Source organism: Anthonomus grandis, chromosome 14, assembly GCF_022605725.1.
Source record: "Anthonomus grandis grandis chromosome 14, icAntGran1.3, whole genome shotgun sequence".
NCBI lineage: Eukaryota > Metazoa > Arthropoda > Insecta > Coleoptera > Curculionidae > Anthonomus > Anthonomus grandis.
The window spans coordinates 5,426,620-5,445,175 of NC_065559.1; the positions used below are offsets into that span (position 1 = coordinate 5,426,620).

The 18,556-nt window shown below is 33.3% G+C and overlaps 1 protein-coding gene across 7 annotated transcripts in view; it reads left to right on the forward strand.

Moving 5' to 3' along the window:
* The window catches only part of LOC126744710 (phospholipid-transporting ATPase VD), a 76,669-nt gene that overhangs the window by 37,266 nt on the left and 20,847 nt on the right, over positions 1 to 18,556 (forward strand). For all 7 annotated transcript variants that reach the window (XR_007663290.1, XR_007663289.1, XM_050452238.1 and 4 more), the window contains exons 6-13: positions 3,648 to 3,840; positions 4,784 to 5,031; positions 5,085 to 5,355; positions 5,437 to 5,637; positions 9,445 to 10,311; positions 10,790 to 11,038; positions 13,788 to 14,117; positions 18,364 to 18,515. Coding sequence is in view for 5 of the 7 variants with exons in the window: in XM_050452238.1 (XP_050308195.1) it covers positions 3,648 to 3,840; positions 4,784 to 5,031; positions 5,085 to 5,355; positions 5,437 to 5,637; positions 9,445 to 10,311; positions 10,790 to 11,038; positions 13,788 to 14,117; positions 18,364 to 18,515 (2,511 nt within the window). In the remaining 2 variants the exon portion in view is untranslated. The remainder of the gene's footprint in view (positions 1 to 3,647; positions 3,841 to 4,783; positions 5,032 to 5,084; positions 5,356 to 5,436; positions 5,638 to 9,444; positions 10,312 to 10,789; positions 11,039 to 13,787; positions 14,118 to 18,363; positions 18,516 to 18,556) is intronic.

Here is an 18,556-nt window from a genome sequence, read left to right on the forward strand (position 1 = left end):
TTTGCACTCTCCGGGCCTGTGTTGTATCCAGAAAATGACCATAAACACTATCCGCGAAGTTAAAGTGTGATAGTTAATCTCACCCTTGTTTCGAACTGAGGACTTAATGTGGTGCCATCTAAAAGTTAATAGTTAATTCTTTATGATTTGTGAGGTTTGAAATTTCACTAAATGACAGAATGGAACTGGACAAAAGTCACTAATTTTGACTTGTTTTTTTGCATCAATCTTACGAAATAATCTATATCAGAATATTGGTTTACCAGTCTGGTGGTTTGATCTTAAATTGTTAAAACCATAATTTGTTCTATGAATTGCGAAAGGAAAGTAGAAATAGTTCTTGATAGATTTATGAGGAGCCATGATCTTACCATGAAGACTCTTGTATGCCCTTGGTGATAATATTAGAATTAAAGGATTAGAATTAGGATTAGAAACACTATTAGAATTTAGAAATTCTAATAGTGGTAAGTTTTGACTATTTACAACATTTTCCAAATGCACACAAAACTGTATGTTATTACCCCAAGGTCTTGAGGTATTCTTTTAAAGTTTGATGATTAATTGTGTACTTAAATTCCATGGCAGTTTTTGAACAATAAAAGATAAATCATCGTTTTTCATTTAGAAGCTTATCCACAGTTCGTCAAGCTATTCATGTTATATGTTAGTTTATCGCAATCATTAAAGGATATCATGACACTGCGTATCATCTGCAACAGGCAATAAAAACATTCATTAATATCATTTATCAATAGAGCTACCTCTGTAGAACTACAATTCCTGCTATAAAAATCACACAGAAAACTGTCAAATATGTTGAGAATGGCACTGAGTATAACAATATGGGTTGGTAGTTGGTTACAGAGGCCTTATTTTCTGATTTTATACCTTTTATGTGGTTTCTCCTTTAATATTATGAAATTCTTTAGTTCAAGAGAAAATGATGTTGCAAACTTCTTCTAAAATATCCTTATTTAACTAAAATCTAGGAATAATTACAGATTTCTAACGTAAGTTGATTCTGAGAGTAGGAGATATGACAATCAGCTCCTGGGATATATGGTATGCAATATTAACCAAGCATAAAAAGTTTGGACATTTCTGGAGTAACCTTTGGCTAGGAATCCAATGATGACCATTAATTTCTCTATGAACTTGAACTTTCTTGAAGATCCGGTTGCATTTAGTGTAATTGGATGTCCTCTATGTAAGGCCTCATCCGGTCTATGAAGTAGCAAAACTTTGAACAAATTCATTAGTTTCCTCATTTCCAGATCTTCGGGGGCTAATTACTATTTGTCCTGACATATTTCCTCTAACTCCAAAATGTAGTAGTAACTCAGTAACTTTGCTTTATCAAATAAATTCTTGACCTATATTGATACTGCCAGGTGTGCTTTGGTTTAAGTATACAATTCGTTATTAGAATTAAATATGCTATGAAAAACTCAAGCATTACTTCTTGAGTTTCCTTAGTATTTCCAGCTAGTACTGCCTCTGGTAAACCTGCAAGGTTATCAATCAATGCTCCATCCTTAGGATGTTTATCAATAAGCTTTATGTGACCTGTTTTAGAGGTTTTTGGGATGGTTTTGAGGTTTCTCAAGGATATTGGTTTATGTTGTTTGGCTGTGAGTTTCTCTATTATTTTCTGTGTATTTATAGTGCTCGTTCAAAAATTACGAACTTTTCTGAATGGAATTCCCTTGAAAAATCTCCCAAGAGGTAAAATATCTATTAATTTAAAAAAGTCATCCATGGTTCTCTAAGATACATGACTTTTAATCCAGGTTAAAATAAAAACTCTAAATATACAGTATCAGTTAATGTCTTTAATGTACTTATGGTAACATGTTTTACCTTAACGGTTTCATTAGACCTATAACAGAAAGCCTCATTTTTCTCCCAAAATTATAATATTTAAAAAGAACACTTACCGGACGTTCAACTCTATATTCACATAATAAAAATTTAATGACTAGTTAAAATATAAATAAATTGGAGGAATAGTGACATCTTTAAATAAATAAATAAATAAAAACAAAAACCAAATACTGAAAAGAATTACGGATTACTCACCTAAGGTCGAACATTAATTCTATGTTAAAATAACCCAAATAGATTGCATTCTTTATTCTGTAATACACGGCACTACATAATTAAATTATTGGTCTACTATCTTTTTAAAAATAAAGTGCGATAAAAAGTCCTAATTTAATTTGTGTAAATGATCAACAGCCGTATATGTCGCACTTTATTTTTAACCATATAGTAGACCAATAATTTTATCATGTATTTGATTTATGTATTTTATTTATTTATTTATAGATGTCGCTGTCCATCCAATTTATTTATATTTTAAAAACTGTTAGTTTTTGCTAGTCATGTTTACGTAATTATTGTGGTGAACGTCCGGTAAGTATTATAAATTTGGGAGAAAAATGAGTTTTTCTGTTATAGGTCTGATGAAGCCTTTAAGGTAAAACATGCTACCATAAGTAATTTAAAGACATTAACTGATACTGTAGATTTAGAGTTTTTGTTTTAACCTAAATATCTGTTAGGTTTAATTTATATTTAAAATGTTCCAGCTTTTATGCCTTTATCCATCTGCACACCAAATCAATTCCAAATGAAGTTCTTTTTACAGTGGTCCATCATCAATTTTGTCTTTTTAAATAGGACCTATTTCTGACAACTAAAATCAAAACAAAGGCAAATTTTTCCTTCAAAAATGTACCTTATGCTTGTAAAACCTTGACAATCATCTGAAGGTCATTTAATCTGGGTCGGGTTAAACGGGCGGCAATTTAATTTTTCTGATGAAGAATTTTTGAAAATGGTGAGAGTCATTCATGAATTCAGAAATATTAAACCATACAGTTCGTCCAAAAAGTCTGGAAAAATGCCTTTTACAGGTAAACGAATTACCGGGTTGAAAAACCGGTCTATTTGTAAAAGAAAAATGTTAATAATCACGTTATTTGCTTGTCACTTTGATACTAGAAATTTGTTTTTTTTTAATTTAAGCTTCAGTTAAATCTAAAGTTATTGCTAAATGATGGCTTATGAAAACTGAGATAGGAAAGTGCAATCCGTACTTCTCCAAGTTAAATCATTTCGATTTTACAGCCTGGTAACGTTTAAAAATTTTGATTTTCAGTTGTTAATATTTCGAAAACAGTTCCAGATTGGTATTGGGTGTTATACATGATATGTGTTTAGAATTTTTCATAGAATCCAAAAATGCATTAATAAATGGGGTGTTCTATTTAAAATAATAAAGTTGACAGCTGTCCAGTCTTCTTGAGGCACCCTGTATATTTTTCAGAAATCTGAGAAAATGCAAAAAAAATAAAAGAGGCTTGACGTATCTGAGCGTTTATCAACAAGGTTATTTGTTTACCTGTAAAAGGTATTTTACCAGATCTTTTAGACACACTGTATCAATAATTAGGTTTGAGAGACATTTGGATTTTTAATCTTCTATACACATGTATCCAAATTATACTGATACATACCAGAGATATTAATGTTATTTTAAGGAGTAAAATCTACATTTCTAAATCTAAAGGTTTAATCAAAGTACATAACTACATGAATTAAAGTTAATTCTTCACCTTTAACACATATGCTTTTTTCAGCAAACTTGCTTTGAACCAAGCAAGTTCCGGAGCGACATCGAAGTAGAATCGCCTACAACGAAAATCTACAGGTTTCACGGATCCATAGTGCACCCATCGGGAAAACGAGTCCCTGTGGGCACCGAAAATTTATTACTTAGAGAATGCTTGTTAAAGAATACAGATTTTATTGAAGGAATCGTAGTTTATGCAGGTAACGTATACATTCCTCATTTTGTCCCATTTAATTCTGTATTTATATGTTCTTATCGACTGGGTTGTTTTGAGATGGTCTTCCTGGACCTGGGCAGAGCTTTTGATACTGTAATACACCAATTTTACTTTTATTTTAAATTATAAAAAGTTATGCTGATAAAAGACATCAAAGTAATTTAATAATATTAATTTAAATAAATTTAAAATAATTTATTGTAATTTTGCCTGAGCCGCTGGAGTTTGATGTATAATAATAATAACGTTTATTATTTATCATGGAAATTACATAGAATATAAACTTACAGGTGTATTAAATATTTGAGGTAAATAAAAGCTAATGTATCAGACTCCTGTATGGAAAATGTAGGTTCTGTTCTACCTACTCAGCTACAAACATAAAAAACTTTTGGACTAAACTACTTTTTAAATAAAACTAACGAATTAAACTAAACTAACTACTAGATATAATGTACATACATTACATCTAAGTAGTTAATGATTTGGTACAGATTACAACAATTAAATACGGAAGAATATATCTAATACTAGTCATTCAATTACAATTTAAATAAATCTTCTAGCTCTAAAATGCATGTTACTGATTATGATGCTGCATCTGTTGCCAAAGTTAGGAAAATAAAAATTTGGTTTGATTCTCGTTTGATTCAAACATCCTTCAGGTTTTAGGCAAAAATATGCAATTGAATAAAAATTGAATTTGCTCTCGATTTTACGTTTTTTTTACATGTCCAAAAAAGAATTGAGTAGTAGCCTATCAACTTTTGTCCTACTTTGTTTCTATTACATAATGGTAAGATATAAGTGAAAATATGAAAAATAATCCTGCACACACAGATCAATTTCCATTCTACACATTTCCTTATGTAAATCCCGATATTATGTAAAACGTTTGAGATTTAAATCTATTTAATTTGACTTAGGTCATGAAACGAAAGCTTTACTGAACAACGGCGGACCACGCTACAAGAGATCGTCCCTCGAAAGACAAATGAACCAAGACGTGCTGTGGTGCGTCCTAATTTTGATTTTTTTATGCGTGGTTGGGGCCATAGGATGCAAACTGTGGCTCCTCACTTATCCCAACCTGCCTCCTCCCTTCAGGGACGAGTATTATACTGAAAACGTTGAGGCTTTTTTGTCCTTTTGGACCTATGTGATAATTTTACAAGTAAGTGCGTTTTTTTTTTCTAAATTACGTGATGATTAATTTGTCTATTTTAGATTATGATCCCTCTGTCTTTGTATGTAACCCTAGAATTGTGCAAAATTTTACAAGTATACCATATACACCATAATGCGGACCTTTACGATCCTTTGATGGACAAAAGGATCGAGTGCAGAGCCTTGAATATAACCGAGGAATTAGGGCAAATACAGTATATATTTTCCGATAAGACTGGTACTTTAACAGAGAATAGAATGATTTTTAGAAATTGTAGTATAGCTGGGATTGATTATAACCATCCGGCGTTAGAAAATGAAGCTAAAAATTGTAAGTGCTCCATATTGCTTAGCCCGAAACTAACCTCAAAAAACTATTATCAAATAATTTTTTTTTTAATTCATCTTTCAGCTATTAAGCAAACCAATTTAAGCGTATTAGTAAACAAGAAGTTACTGAGTGATCTCTATCAAGAAGGCACCATGTCCGACCAAATTTTTAGCAGCAGAGCCTTACATAGTGCCAGAATCCAAGAGTTCCTTTTGCTCTTAGCAGTCTGCAATACCGTTGTGTGTTCAAATCATCCGCATCATGACATTATGAACGCTAGTGGTAAGTTACCTACTTACATATTATTTTAATTAAACTTGAATTCTTGCTGTTTATAGTCTAAATGACATATATTTAATTACAAGCCATATATAATAAAAATCTGCACAAAATTTTAGTCTAAACTTTATCTAAATAATTGAATTAAATAAATCGCTGAGAAACTACTGATAGTGTCTACCAGAGCTTAGGCTTAATAGATTTGGACTTATAAATTAAACATATTAATATCTATGCAATATATTTTATGTAAGTTCACTTCCTGAAAAATGTGAAAGAAAGCAGCAATATTTCTTAATTTAATTTATTTATCGTAATTCGTAATATATGTAGATTCAGCCAGAGGCCAATTACAGATACTAACTATAACAGTTTTATTACATGTTAAATAGTAATGAAACAAACTCAAAAAGTCTCAAATTTAATTCTAAATTTTAGACCTGTGACTGAGAGATTGTTTTATTATTATTTAATCTAAGCCAGTCTCTTTAAGAAAAGATGGACTATTTTTTGGAATTATTACATGTTAACTAAAAACAAGAACAAATATAGGTTAACCTATGACATTAATAAAAACAAATTACATGAGTGTGAAATAAATACTAATTCTAGTGCCTTTTCCCTATCCTTAATAGTTTTTGCAAAGATATTCAAACTAATTATATTTAAGTCTACATCAAAAGTATTGAACTAGTTATATATTTTAAAAACTGGCGAATTCTTAAAAATATTGGAATTTGGGAATTCCAGGTGGAAAGTCTTTTTTTTTTCTTCCATTTCCATGATTTGACAAAGAAAGGGAATACTGAAAGAAGTACTGGCGATTTGATTATATTTATTAATACTTTATACGTCATATAAACAAGTTTTAATCCGGTTTTCTAAAGTCTCAAATCTCTCAAACTCCTTTGAAAGTAATATCCACAAATTTTTTTTTGATAAAACATGTATTTCGATAATTTACGATGTACGTACTCTAGTGTTTTTCCCGTTCGTTAGGTGTTAATTAAAACAATCGAATAGTCCTACACTTTACTACGGAAGCACGATCACTCACGACTACTAGAGATGTTTAGTTTGACTGTCTTTATTTACAACTAATTAAATTTCGCGCCAAAATTCTGAACTTTACTTCACTGAACTGACAACTGACAACTACTTATATACTCGGCAGAACGCTGTTACGGAAGATTCTCGCCAACCTTCGAGACCTCATGCGGTGTGCAATTTATGTCATTCTCGGTGTTTACAATATCATTGCAGTACTATTCCAGTCTCTGTAATATGAAACTATCAATAAGGTTTCAGACAACACTCAACATTAATAAATTTGTAGATCTGTAATCTGTAGATGAAGCACATTGTTTTATACATTTCATTTACGATATTAACACTATATTGTGAAGATATAGACAATATATTGATCTATGAAGACTATATTACAGTCCATTATTAAACCCAAGTCTCTCTTTTTTTCTGATTTTATAAGTTGTATACCATTAATGCTTTGATATACCAGTCCAAAGTATTCAAATTATAATGTAAACAAACACAATTATCTCTGGTAATAATTACAGTAAACGAACACATATCATTAATACAAAAATAAAAATAACAGAGATCCCAAATTGGAACCTTAAGAGCAACCATCAGATCTGGCTTCCCTGATCTTAACATACCGTTTCCCATTTAACAAATAAGATTTAATAGTACATTCAGTACATTGCTGACATTATTCTTATAAAAGAATGTCTTTTCCATATCTGTATACAGTATTGGGCATAATAGTTGGAACTTTTAAAAATTTAAAATTTTTCCAATGTTTTAAATTTATATTTTATTTTTGTACATCCAATCAATAAACATATTTATAAGGAAACAAATAAGCATACCAGAATTTACCTTATCTTGTTTCAGACAATAAGAAATACTTTAAATTTTTGTGCTGGACAAAATGCTTGGAACTTTTTATAAAAGATGTATTTTACATCTTTTATAAAAAGGCTTTTTATGTAGGCAGTCTTTGACACACCAGTGTGCAAGTGGATTCTTTTTATTTATTTTATTTTGTGTTACCATGGGAAAAGGCAAGGCCTATTCCAGCGACATTCGCCAAAGAATTTTAGATTTTTACAATCAGGGTGTTAGGCAGCGTAATATTGCTCAAAGACTAAACATTCCTAAGAACACCGTGTCACATATAATTAAGAAATATCGTATATTTGGAAATGTGGTACCAGGTAAAAGCACTGGAAGACCTAAAGCCACGACTGCCCGTGTAGATAGGCGAATTTTAAATATTTCTCAGAATGACCCATTTTTGTCATCCTCCAAAATTTTACAAAAATTAAATGAAGGTGAGCCTTCCAATATCTCTGCAAGAACGGTAAGAAGGCGATTGTGTTCTGGTGGACTTAACAGCTACAGACCTGCTAAAAAACCTTTGCTGCGGAAGAAAAATGTCAAGTTACGCCTACAATTTGCAATGGATCATCTTAACTGGACTGTACAAGATTGGAAAAAAGTGCTATTCAGTGACGAATCTAAGTTCAATATGTTTTCCAGTGATGGAATACTTCATGTAAGACGACCGAGAGGTGAAAGACTCAAGAAAAAGTTTATCCGACCTACGGTTAAACATGGAGGTGGTAATGTGATAGTATGGGGATGCTTTTCTTGGTATGGTCCTGGGCCAATACATAAAATTGTGAGGAAAATGGATCCATTTATGTATCGGGATATTTTGCGAAATATAATGCAGCCTTACACATTTGAGTCTATGCCAGTAAATTTTGTATTCCAGCATGATAATGATCCAAAACATTCGTCAAAATTGGTAAAAGAATGGTTGGACCAAGAAAAGATCACAGTTTTAAAGTGGCCGGCCCAGAGTCCAGACTTAAACCCGATTGAAAATTTATGGGAACATCTGGATCGCAAAATTCGGGCATCTGGAATAGTCAGAAATGCTGATGAACTATTTCATAAGCTTGTTGAAGCCTGGACTCACATTGACAGACAAATATGCAAATTGTCTATATTAATGCCCAGAAGAATGCAGGCAGTAATGAATGCTAAGGGTTACCATACCAAATATTAATTATAATATTATGGTTTCAATAAGTTATGTTGTATGTCGTTTTTGAATAAAAATCATTTAGTTCCAAGTATTTTGTCCAGCTTTTTTTAAATTTTTATTCCGAACTGCTACTGGTGCTGAATTTTTGTCAACATTTAAATTAATTAACACATTAAAAGAAAATAAAATGCTAATTAAAAGGCACAGAAAATAAAATAAATTTTCAAGAGTTCCAACTATTATGGCCAATACTGTATATTACAAGTTGGTTTTTTCTCATTAAATGTTTTGTGAACAAACTGGTCAATTGGTTAATGTTGATTTATTTGGCAAGCCATGCTGATATTCAGATATATTAAACTGATCATCTTCAATCTATCAAACAATGCTATATCAAACACTTTAGAAACTGCATGTAGTAAATCTCCACATTCCTTCTTTATGACCTGAGAGTCATAAGAGTATTACAAAAAAACATAAGGAAAACGCAGCTAAAATATCGTGCAAACATATCTGCAGTATTTTTCATAGACTTCTTTTTCAGTTAACTAATAGATCATTATAGTAAACTTGAGGTATTTTATGTGTTGTTTTTTTAGTGATCTAGTTTAAATTTTGTAGCGCCCTGAAGAATCTTAATATAGCCTTTTTGAGAAGAATTGATGAGATTTTTGTATTTGAGAATGTATCAATATTATCGGATAAATAATAATACATTTTTTTTTATTTAGGGATCATCGAAGCAATTCCCAATATACCAACCGATATCGACGATTCAATATCGATCGCGCCAAAAACTGGTCCAATAAATGACAAATACAGTAGATTAGAAGAATCACGCTCGGTCACACCATCACCACCGTTAAACAGTTACGACTTAGAAAAAAGATCTCATATGCCGACTTTAAGCACTATAGACTCTGTGGATAACTCGCCCGACTCCTTACAAAGTCAAAGCAGCTCGAGGTCCCTTAGGCCCAAACTGTTAAACATTCCGAATTTTTTAACTAGAAGGAACAACAGTAACACAAATTTAACCGACGAAGAGAAGGTCAAATTGAACCAAGCCTGCACTCCATCGCCTCTTGATTTAAAACCTATTTACGAAGCGGAAAGTCCGGACGAACTGGCATTGGTTGATGCCGCTTATATTTACAAGTGTCGACTGTTAAATCGAACCCCCACAGAAGTCACCGTGGACACTCCGAATAGGGGCAGAATGACCATCAAAATCCTTATGATTCTACCGTTCGACTCGACGAGAAAACGCATGTCCGTTATCATCCGTCATCCGATTACCAACGAGATCGTTTTATACTGTAAAGGGGCGGATACCTCCATGATACCTTTTCTGGTGCCAGCTGAAGATGACTCGGAACAAGCGTATATCTTGAATAAAACGCAACAGCATCTAAGTGCGTATGCCAGAGAGGGTTTGCGGGTGCTTGTGGTCGCCAAAAGGGTACTAAGCCAGCAGGAGTACAACGAATGGTTTAGGAAACATCAGGAAGTTGAACTGTCCAGCGATAATCTGGATAAGAGGATTCGGGATAGTTATAATAGTATCGAAAACAATATGGTGCTGTTAGGAGCCACAGGTAAGCAATTTTTAATTAATTTTGCTATTTCCCTTGTCAGTACTTAGAGGAAATCAGACCAAACGATGTACCAAGAAATGCATGTTAGCCATTTTATGTTAAAAGCAAAGGTTAGTGTTACCAATTATGTCTCTAAAAGTATTTGTTTCTTTTCCATCCGACACAACTGCATACAATTCAGCTTTAATTTATTTCGGTTTAAAATTAAATTTCTGAAATAGGTTATAAACAAAGATTGAACAAACTAAAGATTGTTAACTTTAATAGACCATAGAAGTGGCACTACGTAACCGATAAAGAGGGAAACTTTGACAGCTTTCTAGTTAATAGTGCTGCCAACCAAAAACATTTTCTTTCGAAACTACGAACGCCATTTCTTTGATTTTGTAAAGGCTTATTGAACAACCCTCGTACATTTCCAATATTTAATAACTACCACATAGAAACCACTGGATACATGTTTATAAATATATTGCAGGTGTAGAAGACCGTTTACAAGAAGGCGTTCCAGAAACCCTTTCCGCCTTAATATCCGCGGGCATAGTAGTATGGGTATTAACTGGAGATAAACCAGAAACAGCCATCAACATTGCCTATTCCGCCAAGCTCTTTTCCCCCCAAATGGAACTGCTAAAAATCATGGCCAGGTCAAAGGAAAGTGCTGAAAGCACTATTCGTTGTTATTTAGCTGACATCAACAGGCAATTAACGGAAGCAGAAAACAATGGTATGCGAAACTCAATTTTAAGTAGGCCTAGCCCTTAACCCTCTAAAGGGCCATTTTTTATTTTATGAAAAAAAATCATAGGCGGGTAAATTCATAACATAAAAATGAATTCGAGGCTTAAAAAAACTTTATCATAAACCTTTAAAGCTTTGGGGATGAAAAAACCTCCCCCAGTCTTAAGGCAGACCTGCCGACTAAAGGGACAAAAATAGTCAGGGTAAAAAAAGGCGAAATTAAACTTAAAAAGTATATTTTATGACTCAATAAGATTAGTGTAATGCTTTATTGTGTATGAAACTCTTGAAAACACTTTTTAGTTGAGGAAAGGCACAAATTTAAATTGCATTTAGTGCAAAAGAACTCAGTTTCAGCTTTACATCCTTTGTTTTTACACATCCTTTTACCGGATCTATCCAAAAGCTCGGGGATATATGTCTTAGATTTTTGCAGGTTGCATTTCTTCCTGCTTCGAAGCAGATGAAGGCCTGCTAGGACGTTTTCTGACAGCTTCGTTAACGCATAGTACGGCAGCTACTTGTGCTCGAAACACTGGTAAAGGCGGCGATTCTTTATGAATCCGTTTGTGTAGCAGATATGCGTTGACCATAGCCATGTCAATAAAATGATAAAATAGAGGCAATGTCCGCTTGCTAGTCTTTAGGCAAATATGGTACCTTCCAAGTAATCCATCCATTAGATCAACTCCGCCCATGTGATAATTATATTCACGTATGATGGCGGGGCATTCAATTTGCACGTACTTTTTTGCAGACCGATTATATCTTGTTGCCTTTGATGGTTGTTTATCTTGGAGAGCACTTTTAAAGGGTAGTACCCCGACGTATGTAGAAGCCAAACGCACATTTTTGTTGTCCTTCCTCAATACAGTTGTCAAATCTACACCATGCGCATTTCCCACATACTCAACAGAAAATCCCTTATCTGCTGTAGCAAGCTGTTTATCTTTTTCACTAGGCAATTTACAATTAGGAATACGGCCAGAACGAATTGTCCCCAATGAATACATGCCTCGGCTTCTAAGATAAATAAGTAGTGGCAGTGTCGTATAAAAATTGTCAAAATATAAAATATGATTGACAAAGTCAGGTATTGTTTGAGATAGCCGGACGACAACATTTGCTGCTGCTCCCAGATTAGGCGTATTGGGCAAAATAACATTGCTCCCTGCGCCAGTAAAGATTTCGAAGGCGTAAGAATAACCATTGCTGTCACATAGAACAAATAGTTTGAACCCCCATTTATGGGGCTTTGCCGGCATGTATTGTCGCAATGAACTGCGTTTCATTTTAGTCGCGCACATTTGCTCATCTACGAGGTAATTTTGGAACTGTTTGAAATCGTTCATTTAAATGTTTCACTATCGGTTGGACTTTATATAATGGATCAAATCCAGGTTGATCCCGTTTTTTTTCTTTTGATTTATCGTTGAAGTGAAGATACTTACGAATCATAAAGAATCGTTTGAATGTCATTGCCGTACGAACTGGTTCAAATGAATAACGACCCCAGTATTCTGTCGCATTTGGATAACGATATATCGACATAAATATCAACATGCCAATGTACTTCCGGATCTCAGCAGCATTGGTAACAAATGTTGTCTTGATGTCGTACTGTCGAGCATATAAATTTGTTTGTTCTGCAATATTTTCAAGAAACTCTTGTGTAAAAAAATAGGCGAAGCATTGATATGGAGTTTTTAAATCCTGAAAGTGTAGTGGAAGCTCTGTGCTTCCACGGAATACCACTTTATTTTTATGCAGCTGCAAATGCTGTTTACGCCAAATTATTTCTTTGCATTCTTTTGACTGTGCTAAAAGTGCACTTGGGTTTTCCGTAAACCCACCTTAGGCTCGGAAATATCAGCCCCATCTTCAAATTCTGGCAGAGGAGAACGTGGTCGTTTTTGCTGTCTTTGAAATGAAGTAGATGGTACACCTGAAGTCAACGGGGATAAAACTCTTGCAACAACAGAAATTTTTTGTGATTCAGTTGAATATTTTCCTGATGTCGATGGCTGTGAGGTATCAGGTGTTTTAATATCTAATGTCCACAATTGGTCGTCAGGCGTAGAAGATTCAGAAGTTAAATCGTTGCATTGATTTATTTAATCTTCAAGACAAAAATCTGGGTCAGCAAGACTATCATCATCGTCAAAATCGTCTTCCAGCCCATCTTCAATATCGGTGTCAGGAGGTCCTATATCTACATTGTCCAAAAGTTCAAACATTTCGTCCGAAGTCACTTGAGATAAGTCATATAATTCAGGCTCTCGGGGATCCTTCCCGGGCTGTCCTTTCTTGTTTGATGTCATATCTAACCACAAAAAACAAAAATAGTAAGAAAATAAATATTTCGTATGAATGAGATAATTTTCTGTAAATTTTTTGGCTTGAATAGATCGCTACATATATTTATTTTATAGCACAGAAAATATCATTTATAGCGAAATAATTATTCTGTAAATTTACTAAGGCGGCACATACGCGACTGACTCTACTGAAAAAACACGGGAACCAATAGCCGTTCTAAGTACGTCAGACACGAAACAAATTCCACCCCAAAGGCGGGATTGCCGCTATGTGGCCAAAAAATTTTAAATGCATCTCTAAATGAGATTTTGATAAAGCCTGTCTTAAGGCGGGTCTGCTGGCTAGAGGGTTAAATGAAATTGACAATATAATCTTTATAAAGCATATTTATTTACCATTTTTTTGTCAAATTTCAGCTCAAAATAACCTTGCCGAATTAAATGCGATTCCATCGTGCAGCAATGCGACACGTACTCGCACCCAATCTACCACCAACAACCATTTGGGTAGGGCGTTGGTAGTGGACGGCAAAACTCTTACTTATATTTTAGACAGAAGGTCGAACCTCACAAAGCCCTTCTTAGAGTTGACGACCCATTGTAATTCAGTATTATGCTGTAGGGCGACACCTTTACAGAAGGCATATATCGTTAGGGTGGTCAAGGAAGAGCTTAAGATGAGAACTCTTGCTATAGGGGACGGTGCCAATGATGTTTCTATGATTCAAACTGCGGATGTCGGCATAGGTAAGTAAAATAATGTAATAGAAGTACTTCCTTCATTCGTGACGCTCCATAAAATGTATAATATTTATAACGAAATAATCAAACAAGATATATTCACACTGATGATGGCTCATACGCCGAAAGTGCTCTGCTAAGCTAATAATAAATATTTTGCTGCGAATATATGTGGTCTGATTATTTTGTACTATCCTGCGAGAAATTTCCCTCTTATAATATTTATAAAACATCAATTAATAAAATTTCATGAATTAATTAACACGATTGTATATAAAACATATTTCTCCGAAGAAGCTCAAAAGAAAATTGTTAATAATCTTATAATAATGTAATAATCTAATTAATTGAAACCTGATTGGAGAGCCCACTTAACATTTATCAGAAAGGTGATTCTTTTAAATTAATGAATAAGTCTGAAAATGTATAGTATAGAGTCACACAGTCGAAAGCTTTGGTTAAGTCGCAAATAGTGACCTCAGTTTACTCACTATTATTTATTAGAACCACCAATTGATGAGTTGCTAATGTAGTAAATTTTACATTTCTAAACTCAAACTGCTTAGTGCTAAAAAGATTATTAAATTCAAAGTTATCTGTTATAGATTATAGAGGTCGATAATTAGTAAGGTTATTTGCAAGGACCTTTCTTGTATACAGGCACAACTCAGAGTTTTTAAGTACATTGGGATAAATTGATTCTTTAACACACATATTAAGTTATTTAGATTTAAAGTTATTAATATTATTTTGGGGGAAAGTAATAAATAAACGAACTTTCTTGCGACTCAAGGAATTCCAATTAATATTGCTTACAAGATTATAAAAATAAAATAGGTCTTTTCTTGTATATGGTTGTCTTTCTATTCAATTATCACTGCATTGTGGTCTGAGATATTGGAGTTGCAAATAGATGCTTTAGAACAGACTAAGTTTGATAATATATTGTCAATGTATGGGTTGGTGGAACATTTTTTATTAAAAGCCGTAATATAAATCAGATCTTGAATTCTGTTACTTTTATTATCGCCTAGAAGTCTCCATTTACAATGAGGTTATATTTTATGTGAGGTTAAGATTGGTAATGCGTTTCCAAATAAAGATGTAAATTGATGAAAACTACCGAAAGGAAGGCTATTATAGCAAGTTAAAATTATAAGTTTTAGCCTGTCAGACTGTACATACAGCACACATTTCACATTGAATTTCTAGTGACAAATAACACAGAATTATCCCGGGATATGAAATATTTTAAGATTGAGTACATGCTGGAGTGTGAAACTCAAACATAATTGTGTAATTTGAAAGTACCCTAACAATGTGGTATACCTGTAAGACATAAAGTCTTAAATTCAAAAAATCTTATTTGAGTGACATTGGACATTTAAATGCATAACTGAAAAAGCATATGAATTTAAGTTATTTTAAATCAAATTATTATTGGAAAATTATGTATACCAAAAATACATTGTTAAGAAATGTCGCCAGTTATATTCCTTTCTATTCGAATACATTTGAATCGGTGAGTGGAAGAACGATATAACTCCAAAAAAAGTGATTTTAAACCAAGATAGCAAAAATGATCTTTAACACTAAATCTATCTGATAGACCGAAAAACGATATAACTCTTGAAACCTATATGCTTTATGACAAGGGGGTAATTTCGCGTTGAGTGGAACAATAGTATAACTCCAGCTTTTATATCGTTCTTCCACCCAATGTGGGAATATTGCGCGTGAGCTGCTTCAGTCGGTAAGTCTGTCAGTTGCCATCTTTTTTTTTCTTGATGTTGTTTACTAGTTAGCAGTCACGGCCAGTTTGCACTGTATTCGATTGATCCTAAACTTTTGAGTGTAAATACCTACTTGCTGATAATTTCACTAAAAATCATAATGTCTAGCAGTAGTAGTAGTGAGAGTTCTAGTACAGATAGAGGAAAAAGTAGCCGAAAAAGAACATGCCCTAAAAAATGGAAGCGAAATTAAAGAAAGAACGCTCGTCTTCTTGGAGAAAAATATACAACTAAAACTAGCAAAATAGTCGACAAAAAGTTTGTAAAAGAGGACTGCACGTAAGTACCATGAACTCTTAATATTTGTTTAAGTAATCAGGGAATATTTTTATTTAAATCACAGAAAATGTACATTCAAGTTTTTTTATACATTCTATTCTACCCACAGTTTTTATAATAATATTCTTTTTTTTTCAGATGTAAAAATAAATGCATGTCAAAACTTACACCGGACGAAAAAGAAGCAGTTTTAAGAAAAGTTTATGAGAAAGGTTCAAAAAATCAACAGGATGTATATTTGCATGGATTTATGGATTGTAGACAAGTAGCTAGGAAGCAACCAGATGGGGAAGATAGGAAGAAAAATAGGGAAGTGACTTTTTCATATTACATACGGAATAATAATTTAGAGAGGCAACCAGTTTGCAAGGCAGCTTTTCTTAGTCTGGATTCAATATCAAATTCTAGATTACAACGACTAAACAAACTCTTGGTTGCTCAGGTGTCACCTAGAGACCTACGTGGTACACATAATAATCGACCACGTCTTAAAACCCGAGATTATTACAAAAATATAACAAAATAATGAATAGTTTTCCTATAAAATCTCTCACTACAGTTCTAAAGAGCTCTAAACGTCAAAATTATGTATAATCTTTTTGGAAAATTACACCCGAACTTAAAAAATACAGTAAAATATGAATTTTATTTAAAGTTCTTTAAAATAAATTTTGCATTGAAGTTTGGACGGCCCCAAGTTAATGTTTGCAGTCAATGCAAAGAATTAGGTACAAAACTTAAAGACCAAAATTTAAACGACAACGCAAAGAGAGTGGCTGCTGCCGAGCTAATGATTCATAAGCGTAGGGCTAACAAATTTTACTACAAACTTAAAGAAATAACTGTGTTGTGCCACGAGCGTAATGCTGTTAGTGGAATAGTATTTGACTATATTCAAAATATGCCACTGCCTGTTATACCCGTCCAAGAAATGTTTTATTTAAGACAATTGTGGCTGTATGGATTTATAATAAATGACTTAAAAAAAGATACTGGGCACATTTATACATATCATGAAGGTCAAGCTGCGAAAGGTCCAAATGAAGTATGTATATTCATAAACGATTATGTGCAGAAAATGCCTGCAGAGATTCAGGAGCTTAACATATTCTCAGATGGATGCCCGGGCCGGAACCGTAACAACACCGTAGTGGGATACCTATTGGCTCTTGCAGCTTCAAAACGGTTTCGTAAAATTCATCAATACTTCCCAGTGCATGGTCACTCTTTTTTGCCATGCGACAGAGACTTCGGCTCGCTCAAGAGAGTTATAAGAAAATATGATAAAATCTATGTTCCAGAGGATTACGAAAACATGATACTTTCTTGTCGCAAATTAAAACCATTTACGACGACAACAATATGCTATACAGATATAATCGAGTACACAAACTGGTGGCCCAACCATTACAAGAAAACTTGTCAATCTTCCGATGAAAGAAAAGTTAAATTTGCAGTATGAAACTACAGGCAATTCATTTATGACAGTTCCACACCCGGGTATGTCATAACTAGCGACTATATTGGCGGAGTTGTCACAAGATATTTCAAGTTAATCAAACCTAAAGCAGTCCCAACTTTACCGACGGCGCCTGCATACTCAAAAATGTTACCGATCAATGTAAAAAAAATTGAAAATTTGAAAAAGGTCATGCAATATATGACTGGAGAAATTTTGGAATTTTTCTATCATATAACGTTATTGGAAACCACCAACATGGAAGCTGAAGACTAATGGCCTTGAATTATTAATGTTTTTCGTGTTATAAGAATCAGGTTTTGTAATGTATTTTAGGTACTATTATAAATAATAAACAATTTACAAATTTGCAACTCTGTTTATCAATTAACATTAACAATTTAAAGAATTTAAAAAGTTGAGCGGAAAAACCGTATAACACCTAGTGACTTTCTGTCCCTCATTTTAGACAAAAATAAATTTAAAAAAATATTTTACTTTATATTCGTTTACGGAACTCGATTTCATATAACATTGCAATGTTGAAGAATCTTGTAAAATAAATACTTTTTCCACAAAACAGTTTTTTGTGATTATCTCTAAACCACATTTTTGGAGTTATATCGTTATTCCATTCACCGATTCATTTACAAGAGACTGCAAACTACAATTAGCTCAAATTATTGCATTTCGCTCTCAGTAATAATTCACGGATTTTCAGGTATATCGGGTCAGGAGGGCATGCAAGCAGTGATGGCGGCCGATTTTGCGTTATCGCGCTTTAAGTACCTCGAAAGATTTCTGTTAGTGCACGGTCATTGGAGTTATGATAGACTCGCTCGGATGGTCCTGTATTTCTTTTATAAAAATGCCGTAAGTTAACTTCTTGTAGACGTAAATTCATTGCTGTATTA